This window comes from Phalaenopsis equestris, unplaced genomic scaffold (genome assembly GCF_001263595.1).
Source record: "Phalaenopsis equestris unplaced genomic scaffold, ASM126359v1 Scaffold000759, whole genome shotgun sequence".
Classification (NCBI taxonomy): Eukaryota; Viridiplantae; Streptophyta; class Magnoliopsida; order Asparagales; family Orchidaceae; genus Phalaenopsis; species Phalaenopsis equestris.
The window spans coordinates 87,819-102,227 of NW_018165199.1; the positions used below are offsets into that span (position 1 = coordinate 87,819).

Consider the following 14,409-nt stretch of genomic DNA (forward strand, 5'->3'; position numbering starts at 1 on the left):
CTCTATGATTTACCTTTTTCTATTAAGTCTTTTTCAGGTCGTACTTCCCTCTTTTATGCAGCACATAATAACTAAATTAAAATGAGCAATGGACCTGTCAGGTGTACAGGTTTAATTTATATTACAGCATTTTATTTTCGCAGCATGTTATATTGTTTTCATAGCTTATTATACTATTTTTCTCAGCATGCTACACTGTCTTTTCTTTCTACTGTACACTATACTGTTCTTTTCTGTTATACTGCATGCTTAGTTACTGTGATACACTATGCCTTAGATTATGATAATCTAGTGGTTAGGCGTATTTTCGAAATTAAAACTAAACTAGGAGTTGCTAATACGAGAGGCTCGGAGCAAACATCGTGGGCAGCACGACAAGGGATAACTTCAAGACGAATTTGCAGCAACGAAATATTTTCATATCACATGAGCATTTTCACAACACTATACACTTTCCTTAATTTAAATAGCAACCTATAGGATCACTCTTTAGGCTTTCTGTACAACTCTGTTGTACAATTATAAGTCCTAATGTTTTAGGATTCCGAGGTTACCGTACGGTACGGTGTAAATTCTTTTGTCTTTTAGGCTATTTGCACAGTCCGACGTTGTGCAAACATAATTCCTAAATCTTAAATAATTTGCAGGATTGAAATATCAAATAAACATCATTTCAAAGACATAAAGCCGAACATTAATATCAAATTAAATCATTTCAAAAGATATAAAGCCGAACAATAGGATAGTTGGGAGTTCACCGGGATTTTTCCCCAGATCTGTGATATCCCCTACTTTTCTTCCCTTTGAATTCCTTAAATAATTGTTCCTATTTTGAGTCATTCCCATTTGATTTTCCCATGACCAACTGTGAAAACTTAAACTTTGAAATCTTGAAAGCAAAACCATCTGATCTTAATCGAGAGTTATCTTAAGTGATTTCGATCATTTAAGATGTAATTAACTATAGGGGCTTGCCTCTATAGGGAACCTGGAACCCAGATAAAATAAACCTTATCTAATCCTCGTATTAGGTAGGGGAACTTGTCGGCAAATAAGACAATTTCGCAGACCGAACGGATGTCACAAAGTCTTTTGTCTAGGTGATTGAATCCCTATTACAAGTGATATTTATCTTTCGGGATAAGTGTTTTACTTGTAGTATCGTATTCACTCGTCTAAACTATTTAAAATGTGGGATCCAATTGGTCTCACCTATTTTTAAATTAAAATGTTACTTTTAAAAATAAAAAAAAGGTTATATTGATATTTAAATTATTTTCAAAATCACAAAATCATCACCTTTTCAAACTACGAAAGCGAGGGTTGAACAATAAAACGGCCGACAGCTGCCAATTAAGGTTTCTCTACCTTTCTCGACAGTTTGTCAGCTGCCTTATTCTCCAATCATGGCCAGTACTGGATCTCGACCCATACCTCAGTAACTTGGATAGTCATCTCTGATGTTCCTCAGTCAACACCCACTGCTCCAGAAGATAATTTAAATTCCTCTGATCTATCCTGACCAAGAAATATCGCCCCAACAGGTATAACCGCCACTTTTGAATAGCCAACACAATTGTCATCAATTCCCACTCATATGTTGACGTTAGCCTCACTTTGGTTGTAAGAATCTAGTTAAAGTGGACAGTCGGCCTTGATCCTGCATAAGCACTACTCCTAATTCGTACCTCGACGCATCCGTCTCCACCACAAATGATTTATTGAAATCTAGAATTGCTAATACCGATGCGCTAGTCATGACCTTCTTCAGCTGTTCAAAAGCCTGTCTTGATGCTTCTCCCCATTTGAAATGGTTTTTCTTCAGCTGCTCTGTTAGTGGTCATGCTATCGTGTCATATCTTCTCACAGACTTCTAGTAGTATCCGGTGAGACCTAGGAATCCTCTCAACTCATTCTTCCTTGGTAAGGGTCAATCAAACATAGCCTCAATCTTGGATTGATGCACTGCTACATCTGTCCTGGGCACCACATGTCCAAGGCACTCCACCTGCAACTGTGCAAAAGAACATTTCTTCATATTGACATACAATTGGTTCTTCCTCAACGTCTCTAAGACTGTCCTCAGGTGCCCCACATGCTCTCTTTGTACGACTGTAGATCAGAATATTATCAAAGAAAATCAGGATAAATTTTTTAAGATAAGATTGCAAAAACCTATCCATGAGAGATTGAAATGTCGGTGGGGCATTGGTGAGGCCAAATGACATCACTAAGAACTCATAATGTCTTTCATGTGTCCTGAATACTGTCTTGTACATATTCGTCGGATTCATCCAGATCTGGTGGTAACTTGACTTCAAATTAATTTTTGAGAAAATAACTGTCCCATAAAACACATCCAATAACTCATCAATCACAAGAATAAGAAATTTGTCCAACACTGTTTCCTTGTTCCAAGAACTATAGTCCACAAAGAATCTCCAACTACCATTTTTTTTCTTAACCAACTGGACGGGACTGGAAAAAAGAGCTCATCCTAGGCCTGATAATCCCTGCCTCGAGCATCTCCCAGATTAGCTTCCCTATCTCGTCCTTCTAAATCTTAGGATACCTGTATGGTCTGACGCTAATGGGGGAAACATTCTCCTTCAATGTAATAACATGCTTGTGCTCCCTCTGAGGTGATAACCCACTTGGCTGCTGGAAAATATTAGTAAGCTGCTATAAGAGTTGTTGGACCCCTTTTGGAAACTCTGCTAATTCTAAATCTCGAACCTCCTCAATGCTCTGCAACTCCACCAAGTAACCCAGTCCTGCTCCCCGAATCTATTTGAACATGGTTTGAGCGACACCATGGTTTTGAATAAGTTAACATCTCCTCTCAGCACCACCTTCATATCCTACACTTGGAACTCTATCGTTAAGGACTTCCAATCCACCTTCATCTCCCAATGTTCGCAACCATTTCATCCCCAAACGCACAATCTAAAGGAAGTTTTCCACCACCTGTAGGCATGCAGTGTCAGAAACAAACCCTTGCAGATTCCCTGACTTTTCTCCACCTTCCCTGTCCCCATCATGATGCCAAAGCTCCTGTAGTCACCAGCTTCAACCCTAACTTCTCCACAACTTTATTTAAGATGAAGTTATTGGTGGCCCCACTATCCACCAACACTACAACCGGCTGTGCCCCGATCCATTCCCTCACCTTCATGGTGTGATTCGAGGTAAATACCACCACCGAATTGAGGGACATTTCTGCCACACTCAAATGCAGATGCTCCTCCTCCTCTGCTTCCTCTTATGATTCCTCACTTATTGTATCCTCCTGAATTAAAAGAACCTGAAGAGCGCGCTCCTTGCAATGATGTCCTGGAGCATATTTCTCGTCACAACGGTAACATAATCATTAGGCTCTTTTGTCATGAACTTCTACATGTGCGATGCACTTGAAATTACCCTCGGATCGGGGTCATGTACTCTTCTCCTTTGGCGTCTCTTTCTGAAATGACACTGTTAAGGTCTTCAGTGTCATAATAGTCACGACGGTAGAATCCCCCGATGTTACCGCCTCTACTGGTCTTCTTCACCTGCTTCTTATCCTCCACTATTTGGGCGAGCTCCATCATTTCCCTCAATCCACGCGGTCTCAAGGGGTGGATGACTGCTCTTACTTCGGGCTTTAGGCCTTTCAAGAAGTTTCCTTCCAATTCTACTGCAGAAATCTCCCTCAAACTCTCAGATAAGAGCTCGAACTTCTCTCAGTATTCCATAATTGTCTCCTCCTGAGTCAGAGCATAGAATTGCTCGTGTAGGTCTCCTTCTCGAATGTCTTGAAAACACTCCAACAAGCAATCCTTAAATTCATCCCATGAGTGCATCGAATACATTGCCTCCATCCACTAGAAAAACGCTAAAGTCTTTGTCTCCAAGCATAATCATGCTACCATGAGCTTCTCTTCCTCAGTCAAACTGTTGATTGCAAATTACCGCTCCACTCGATGCACCAATTCATGTGTATCTTCTCCTTCAAAGATCGGCATTTTCAGTTTTATAACCCTTGCATCTCCACCCCAACTTCCTCTCCCTCCAGAATTTTCCACAATGTATCTAGGGTGAAACACCCTCCTATGGTCATAAGCATATCCCACTCACGATTCCCTTCTTCCTCCATCATAATCTTTCGTGTCATTCTACCATCTCTTCTCCAATTTTCAGCCCATCCCCCTTCTCTCGGACTCCTAGGGGGACGCTTATAGATAGATGATGTCTTCTTCGTTGTCTTCTCGCTCGATCACCTTCCCCCTTGACCTGGCCAAGGTTTCCCTGATTAGGGTTTGCAGCAGGAGTGGTCGGCACGACCTTGGATTGCATCTCCATTCCATGGTAGCAAACCTTTCTTCCATTTCAGAACGAATTTTCTACCTCTTCTTCTAGCACATCAACCTTCTTTGTCGTCATCCCACCAAGTCTAGGCTTTGATACCAATTTGATATGCTTCGACACCAAAATCAGTGAACAAACCATAGCGAAATCGCAATAGATGGTGGAAAAACACAAATAAGGGCTGCTTTTACAACAATCAAAGGAAAAAAACAAGCAAGATATAAAGATGATCTATATTCGAGAGGTAGATCGGCTCTCCTACACCCGAGAAGTCGTCAGGAACAACACCAAAAGAAGAAAAATACAGCAGCCACAAAATAATGCAAAAAAAAAACCAAACCCTAGGTTCCTCCCCTTAATAGAATCCCTCATAACATTTGAAAACTTTTCTTACAAACTTTTCCTCCCAACTCCCTCAATTCCTCCTCCTTGAGTATATGATTAGGGCATAGTGGACCCCACCTGCTCCCATCTCTCTTCCGTTGCGGCCGACCTGTTGAAAGAGCGGGCCGGCTGGGTGGCGTTCGACCTGTCCAGGCGAGACTGGCCCCCTTCTACCTGTTACGGGTGTAACAACATATTATCAATCTTGCTCTTTTATTTTTCATATTGTGTGCATAAATAATCAATAATGCTGAGCTAAAAATTCAATATGAATATATCTATTAGTTGGAGTCCATTTTTTTTTATTTAATTTCAGGCATCAGTCGGAGCTTGCTTAGGATTTAGATGAGTTAGCCAATGAGTTACTCGATGTTATAGCCACCATTGGACGAGCCTAGAGAGCATCTTCTACAACTGCATGTGAAATCCTAAATTAATAATAAGAATATAGATTGTGAGTTCAACAATGGACTAAGCTGAATGATGGTGCACAAGAGAACTGTTGAATTTATCATTTCGGGGGCTTAATATCATATATATGAGGTGCATAAGATAACAGGCTGATCGATGTAGTATCCTAGTCCAAAGAATGCACAGAAGCTATACTGCAATGGGTTAGACTGTCATGAATGGAGATGAGATGAAGACAAATTTATATGAGATATGTACTCCCGTCTGATGCAGCAAAGAGAGCTAAATAAGAAGAAAAAGAAATTCCAAGCTGCAAAGGACCTAGGAAAATTCAGGAATGTTAACTTATATTACAGAGCCAGACCATGCATCAAACAAGATCAGCTTCAGGAGTATTAACAACTTTCAATAATTTGATTTATTGGGTTTGTGCAATGTGTTTGACGACAATATGGTAAGAGGTGTTCAGGAAGGGTTGATAAGATGTCCAAAAAGCATTTAGGAAATATTCAATTCATATAACATTTTTTTTTAATTAACAAAATAACAAGATGCCCAAGTTTCCAAGCTTCTAACACGACACAATGGTCCTCTAGAAGTGTTTATTTTATGCAAGTTGTTGAAACCTAACATTAGAATGGCTCTTAACTTCGAAATTTGTCTCTATTTCAGTCGATCAAAGTTTATTTCTCTTGCTTCACTTTCCTTTCACCTAAATATAAAAGAAATTTTTATGTGGACTTAATAGCAAAACAGAATTTACATGAAAAGGTTCATTTTCATTTCAATTGCAGTGCAAAGCAAACATTGAAGCCTACTATCCCCCCGTCAATCTGAAATGTGTAACTCAATACCATTGTGGCGATCTCAATTCATGATGCATGCATGGTATTCGGTTGACCAAATGCAGGCAGATTTTGTGTTAAATAAATGAGATGCTGGCATGAGAAACCAACATAACAGGAACCAATGCAGAATAAATTGAATGTAGCATAGTATAATCAATGAACTGCTATGCAGGTTTAAGAATAGCATCACCGGAAATCATCTTGATGTGCTTAATAGTTTGTAAGAGTGTTTGTATATTTCCTCGTAACGCATGCAATACATAAATTTAATTGTAATTGATGCATATTACTTCAGTAAGATTTTCTTAGAGGCAGTGGAAGCACCTCTTGTTGTTCCTCCTTTATCTTCAATTCATCACCAGAGGCAGTATCAAGCAATGTAGTAACACCAAAATAAACCTGAATGCAGGACGAAAAAGTTCCAAGTAAAATTTTTAATTATTTTTCAGCATCATAGAACTGCATTCAACCTATATTAGTCTATTAAATTATACCCACCAAGAGGCAAACAGCTGCAAAATCATCAATTGGAAAATCTGTCCCACCAAGCCTGCATTTATATGGTTAAGTAAATATAGTCACGTAAAAGTCAGGAAGGATATATGAACAAAAGTACACCTTGCCATAGTAGTACCTGAATGGAAGTATGCCATCAACATAATGGAATGTGCGGCCAAGAATTACAGATACAATAGTCATAGCCCTGTTTGATAAATTTGATATTTGTGAACTCTTATTAGATAGCTTTAAGAAATAACAATTGCTGATAGTGCCACCAAAAAAAACAAATTGCCAACCTATATACCCCATAAATATCCAAGTTGTTTACAAAATTGTTGTCATGACCCGGCCCGGTGCTTAGTATTAAATAAGACGGATACTACGGTCGGACGGTATTAACATCTAACTATCCAAAAAATATTTCAACAACTTTCAATATATAAAAGAGTCACTAATTCAAAAATGCAATAAATTTAAATCATCCAACAACAACAACATCCATAGACAACATTTTTAATCCAGAACTGAACAGTAAATCAAAAATCGACAAAATTAGTAAAGAAAACTATCATTAAAAAAAATCTAATGATGGTGGTCCTCCTCTGATAGACCAAGTCTCTCATATCAAACATATCAATCTAAAATTTTTCATCTCCTAAAAAGAAAACATTAACTTCAACTGTAAGTACAACCTAATGAGTAATTATAACTTAATATGCATTAAATTTATTTACTATGCTATGCTATGTTATGCATGAATGACCACAAGAAAAAGCAGCTAAGTTCATTAAAACTTTAAATTTATCTATTCCTGTTCCACTTTAAGTATTTACCATTTTTAACATCTTTAATAGTCATCACAGGATTATCGTCATATTTAAATATATCCTAAAAATGTGTCTGAAATCACCCTCTAAATGTGTCTTAAGACATCCTAAAAAATGTACCCGAAAGCACCCTCAAATTGCACCCGAAGGCGCACCTTTACTATTTTCTATAATGTGCATGGGTAAATTGTAACCATTGCCAGTACCATGCGGGGGTAATCTTGTATGAATTACATTTTTTAAAAAACATTAAGCATTCTTTTTTCCTCTACCCTTTCATTTTCTTTCATTCTTAAGCTACAACATTCATGCAAATATAATTGTCTAAGGCATATTAAAGAAATTCTTTATTAAATAAACGTTAAATTTAATACATATAAGAAAATAAATACTCACCTTAGCTTGCTTGCCACACTGATTCTCAAATCCCTGATTTTCTAGGCTTAAATGTGCTTCAGCCTAAATTGTAGTTAATAATATTTTATTAATAATAATTCCTAATTTAGTAAACTAAACTTTACTTTAAGACATAACTTATCTTTTAAAATTATTTGTCTTCTTCCTCAAATTCAAGGGATTAGCCGATTTTATTCCTCTAACATTAACAAAGTTTAATAACATTAATTAGTTAACGTAGCTAATTATGTCATTAATTCAATTAATGACACAAGGTTTACCATGTATCCTGTAGGCTTTCAGATCGATCTCCTCCTTTTCCCGCTCGCTTCACAAATTCTTCCTTTTCAAAAACAAATTCTCTTTGTTAAAGTCCTGATTAAATAGACATGTAAAAATTAGCATATTATTCCTTACCTTAATATAGGACTCAATTTGGCTCTTTTAGTATAGTTTAGTCTCTCCTCTTCCCAAATTCAGAATAGTTTCAATCCTGTTTAGGCTCGGTTGACCACCCTAACTCACGCATGCGAGCTTCGGGGTTACTCCTCTTCTTCGGTCTAGTTTTGAGGAGGCTTCCTCTTCTATGTGAGCACAGCGCCAAAGGTTTCACCTCCCCCCTTCCTCCTTGAATTTGACTAAGTCTAGAACACATGCCGCCACCATCTCCGTCTTCCTTCTCTTAACTCGTCGCAGACAGCATCCACAGGTTTAATCTTTCTCCACTTCCTCTGCAAGAGCACACATTGTTGATGTCTCCTCTTTCCTCCTCCTACACGTAGCACCAACGTAAGAAGTCATAGCTTCCTCCTCGTTCGCGGCTCAGTCCACGTAAGTCTTCGATTTCTCCGTCTTCCTTCTTTGCACAGCCCGACGTTGCACAGTGGTCGCACGCACTTCTTCCAAAGACGTCTCTTCCTTCTGCTAGAGCACGGTATATTTCTCCTCCCGATCTCTCCCGTTCTCACTCGATATGTTTGATTCGATCGAAAGAGGGGTTGCAACTGTTATGCTATAACTGAAGGGATGCATCGATTATTATTATTATTATTATTATTATTATTATTATTATTATTATTATTATTATTATTATTATTATTATTATTATTATTATTATTATTATTATTATTATTATTATTATTATTATTATTATTAATTTTGTTATTACAATCTTCCCTAAGAAAAGTTTCATCCTCAAAATTTAAAAATAAGCATGAAAGTGAATATACCTCAATTGAAAAGCTGTTGATATCTTTCCTGCTTCTCAGAGACTTTCTCCCAAGTAGCATCCTTTTTTGATCCATGCTTTCATAAAAACTTCAAAAAAGAGATTTCTCTGTTCTGCAACTTCTCCACCTGATAATCCTATATCCTTTCAAGCTCCTCAATATATGTCAGATCAGGTTGAATATCAACTGAGTCTGTTATCACTTTACAGGCTTGATCTATAATATACCTTCTCAATGACGAAATATGAAAAACATTATGCACTCCTTGCATATGGGCTGGTAAAGTCAAACTGTAATCCCCTTTCCCGATCCTTTCTACAATCTCAAATGGATCAACATATCTGGGACTCAATATTCCTGCCATCCCAAAATATTGCACAACCTCAATGAACTGACCTTGATGAAAACAAACTCTCCAACTGCAAACTCAACAGGTTTATGCTTGGCGTCATAGTATTTCCTCTGTCTGTTTTGTACCGCCTTCAGTCTGTCTCTGTTCAGCCTAATCTTCTCTGTAGCATCATCAACCAAATCAGCTCCAATGATTTTTCATTCACATGTTTCAGCCCAACATAAATGTGTCTTGCACTTCCTTCCAGAGTACTAAAACTCAATCAAGTACCCAAAGCTTCCTGAAATTTCTTCCATAATTTGAAAGTAAACCTGTCATCTCTGCCAGAGACAATAGACTTTGGCACTCCATGCAACCTCACAATTTAATTCACATATAATTTGGCTAGCTTCTCAACTGGATCTATCTGTCTAATAGGTAATAAATAGGCAGACTTAGTCGATCAATAATTACTCATACCCTCACGAGATCTAGGCAAACCAATCACAAATTCCATCGCAATCTCCTCCCATTTCCACTCTGGACGTTGATGCTCTACCTTTACTAACCAACATGAAGGACACTTGGCCACAAATTACGCCACACTTCTCTTCAATCCTGACCACCATAAAGCTTCTTTGATATCCTGATACATTTTATTGCTCCCTAGGTGAATAGTACAGCCATATAAATGTGCTTCCTCCAAAATTTCCTACCACAGATTTTCAACATCTGGAACATAACCCCTGCTTTTGTACCTCGGTAAATCATCCTAGTCTAGCTCATACTTCTCTAAACTGCCTGTCTAAACATGCTCCAGAACTATTTGAATATTGTTATCTCTGGCTAAAGTATATTCAATTTTGCTCTTTAGAGCAGTTGACTGATATAAATGAGTCATACTATCATCACCAAAATCAACTATAGTCAGCCCAAACCACTCCAGATCTTTAATTAACTGCTCCTGTTGCGTAAATAAATAATTCAAATTCCCAGAAGTTTTTAATATCAAGCACATAAATCACAATTTAATTCACATATAATTTGGCTAGCAAGATTTATGTGCTTAATATTATGATCAATTTAAACCATTCAAGTTTTTGTAAGTTATTCCCTAAATTTTGTCTTCCAAGAAATATTCTCAAACTCCATAACCAACTTTAGTCCCCTCCATTGCAATTTTGTTGGTCCGAGTTGTCATTGGATTGTTGGATGTCAATATCTATGTTGCTCCCTCAAGATGTCTTCAATATGACTTAAGTCATGCCTATGAATGTTATCTTTCGAGCCAAGCCTCATAATGCACTTTGATCAAGCATAATAAAGATGGTGGGTGACATATAGAAATTCGCAAAAATTTCTTTCAAAATGCCCAGATCATGATTAAAATCATCAATCTTCATTCATTTATAAAACAAATTACACATTTGAGATCAAAATTATCAAAAAAAACCTCCCACAATAAATCTAATCAAACACAATGAAGATGGCAGACGAAACAACATAAGCTACATTTGAAATGCTTTGATCACAATCAAAATTACTCAAAACATTGCACATTCACAAAATGGACTGAACTAAAGTGTCTACAATGCCAAAAATAGCTAATAAAGACACTCATGTTGCTTAGATGAACATATGGCAGAATAAATGCACTGATGGATCTTAAACATCAAAATTATTTAGAAATGATACTCATATTGAATGAATTGTCGCACGACAAAGTTTCAGAGAATTTACCCATGCATGGGGCTGCAACATAAAATATGAGCCATGAGAATAGCATTTTTTTATTTGTAATAAATGGTAGGAATTTGCCAAGAAGCCTATATATATATTTAGGGTTTAGGGTTTAATTATGCGTGTGTGTGTGTGAGCATCTTTATTAAAACTCGGATTAATTAAATTAGATAAAAAATATTAATTAAAATAAAAAAATTATTAATAAATATAAAATTAAATGAAAACTATATATAATAATCTATTTCATAATATATAAAAAGTAACACACTTTTAATTTTAAATTAATATTATTATCAATTAAGGAAATAAGGGAAAATATTATAAAAAAAAAAATTGGATTGAAGACCTCACATTTCTATCAAAATTGAAATTATTTGTGTTTGGTATGCTACGACTTCACAACAACCATGCCTGACTCATAAAAATCTCAATTAGATAAGATATTATCGTCAAAATGCCTATAATATCCTAAAACAAAACACTACGGCTTTAAATCCTTGTAAAAAAATATAATAATCCAAATAAAAGTTTACAAAATATAAAAACATTCAAGTAAAACCTATTTCACTAAGCTAAGAACAAAAATACATCTATCCTCCACACCCTTTTGGAGAAAATGTTTAATTTAAAACAACTCAAACCTCATCAAAGTTGATGTTATATGAGGCATGCTTTTATGATCACTCTTAACAATCTCATGCTAGTAATGATATGGTGCACGCCCTCTAACCATGTATTCTTATTATCACTTGGTATCGTCCAGATAAATGATCATGATTAAGTGTCATTTGAAAAAATAATTCACTTAAAATACTATTATTAAATTAAGATCACAGCTAAATTCCTCGTTACCAAATAGCTTAAATTTTTTAGGTGGTGAATTATGGGGGCACTTGATATGGCACAAATATTTGGTTGGCTAAAGTTGACTTAAAATTGTCTCATTAAAATATTATTCACCCGAGGCCTACAAAATCATTTTTGGGGGATATAACCCTATTGACAAGGATCCTAATATTAAGCTAAGACAACTACCTATACTGACTTAGTAAATTAGGGTGATAATCCTAGACAATAGACCATAGAATCTTAAAAGGGTTTGTCACTATGCCCTCTCTAATATAACATTAGTAAATTTCTCTAGTCTAAAACTAAAATTGTTGCAACTATATGCTAAACATTTAGCATCGAATGACTAGCTTTAACCAAAAGCTCTTTTTTATCACTTAAGAGTAATAATTAACCAAAAGGCATGCACCCCTGAGAAGACTATAATTAGATCATAAAGTATTCATAAAATGAAAGTGAAATCTTTGCATGGTGTCTTATTTAAAATCTAATATTGCTTATAAAAAATTGACCCAAAACACAATTCTCATTAAATGTCATGACTCGATCAGAGGCTTGAAATAAAGTAAGACAGGAACGGACAGTCGGATGGTATGAATTAAATTTTCTATTATCGTCTACAATTTAACAAATGAAAGTCACTAATAAAATTAAATTAAAGCAATATATTTATTGTTACCTCGTTACTGGTTATCTGCATCTTCTATAAATATTATCCCTTATAACGCTTATCATTAATTGCTTAATTAACCTAAAAAGATAGTTTAAAATAACAATGAGCTAAACGAGCCACTGAACACTTATATTCCTAAACTACAGCAATACAAGGAAAAGAAAACAAAATGAATGCCAATAAAAATTTTTAATAAATCAATATTAACAATTTTAATGATATCAATGAATCATACTATATCAATATCATTTTATATTTGTATAACCGTCACAGGAGCACCGTCTAAAGTTTGTGTCAATTAAAGTATTCAATATCAATATTATTTTCTATATACGTGCACAGATACATTAGTATTCACCCATCAGTATCATCAAGAGGTAACTCTATCACAGTCGGTCATGCACATACAAACAATCAATGCAAATCATATCATTCATGATTTCATATCACTCAACTATAAGACATTAATTATTTTATATTATGAGATTATAAGCATTCACATCGAAATGAACTATAAAATTTAATAATAGAATAATCAATTGCATTAATCAAACATAATTAATAACCTATAAAACTGGTTTAAAAGAGATTGAAATGATACTATAATTTATGAATAGGAGTACTCACTTCATTGATTAACAATCTGCTTGCTCTTAACGTTAATCTTTCTAAAAATTGAAAAACCTAGTCATCAAACTTTAATTAAATTATTATTTTATTTAGTTATTAACTTTATGTTATTTATGTATAAACTTTTTATATTTTACTTTATGAAAACCCGCTTAATTTTCTATTTAATATTATATATATATATATATATATATTAAAAAAATGGCCAGAGGCTATTATACGATCCTCCAGCCACCCCTAATGTGTTTAACAATTCAAGTAACACCTTCTTAAGTCCGACTGTGTCAGAGAGGATTCGAACCCCGATTTGAGGGGTCTTATACTGTGGATGCCAACCAACAGACCGGGGTACGCAGCATATATATATATATATATATATATATATATATATATATTCTCTTCAAATAAAGAATTTAATCTATTTTCTTTTTTTAGAACAATATTTTTGATGCGTGCTAGAAAATTTGTGGCGGTAGAGTAATGGATTATCGTCTTAGCGTTGCACGAGAATTCAGCACACACTTAGATAAAAATGAATCGAGCTGTGATCACACCAGAAGTTTTTACGTGGAAAACTCGTAAAAAGGGAAAAACCACGGGTCTGACCCAGTTGTAAAAATCCACCATAAGTTGATGATTACAAATGCCCCTTGTCCCACAGACGGGAAAGGGTAACTAGCTTTTCACTTTATCATATCAACTGATGACGTAGTAAGCGGTGGTTGACGGAGGCCGGCAGGTAGTCGACGACAATCGATGACGGTCGGCGGTGGTCGACAAAGGTCAGCGGTGGCTGATGACGGACGGTGGTGGTCGACGGAGGTTAGTGGTGACTGGAGGTGATTAGCGGTGTCCGACGGCGGTCGATAGAGGTCAGCGGTGGCTGATGACGGACGGTGGTGGGCGACGGAGGATGGTCGATACAGGTTAGCGGTGGTTGTCGACGGTCAGTGGTGGTCGACGACGTTCGACAATGACGAGGATGATCTTGGACTTGAGCTTCTTCTCAAAGCCTCAAGTTCTCTCTTAAGCCTCCCTCCTCTCATGTGAGGGGTGGGGCTCTATTTATAATATTTTGAGTCCAATTAATGCAAGAATATGAACCATTTTGATCGGACGGCTCGAAGAGTTTCCCTTGATCAGATGACGTTTGATGGGCATTTGAGTGTCTTAACGATGGCGGAATTAAGCAATCTTGGGCTCGTTGGATTCGTCTTTTCGAGACGCTCGATTCGACTAT

The 14,409-nt window shown here is 36.2% G+C and overlaps 1 protein-coding gene across 1 annotated transcript in view; it reads right to left on the reverse strand.

Annotated features, from left to right (window-relative positions):
* LOC110030748 (GDT1-like protein 1, chloroplastic) overlaps nucleotides 1-14,409 on the reverse strand; it is a 60,301-nt gene that overhangs the window by 14,703 nt on the left and 31,189 nt on the right. The window contains exons 6-8 of the mRNA XM_020733638.1: nucleotides 6,625-6,693; nucleotides 6,489-6,540; nucleotides 6,315-6,389 (exon numbers count right to left, since the gene is read on the reverse strand). Coding sequence (XP_020589297.1) covers nucleotides 6,315-6,389; nucleotides 6,489-6,540; nucleotides 6,625-6,693 — 196 coding nt within the window. The remainder of the gene's footprint in view (nucleotides 1-6,314; nucleotides 6,390-6,488; nucleotides 6,541-6,624; nucleotides 6,694-14,409) is intronic.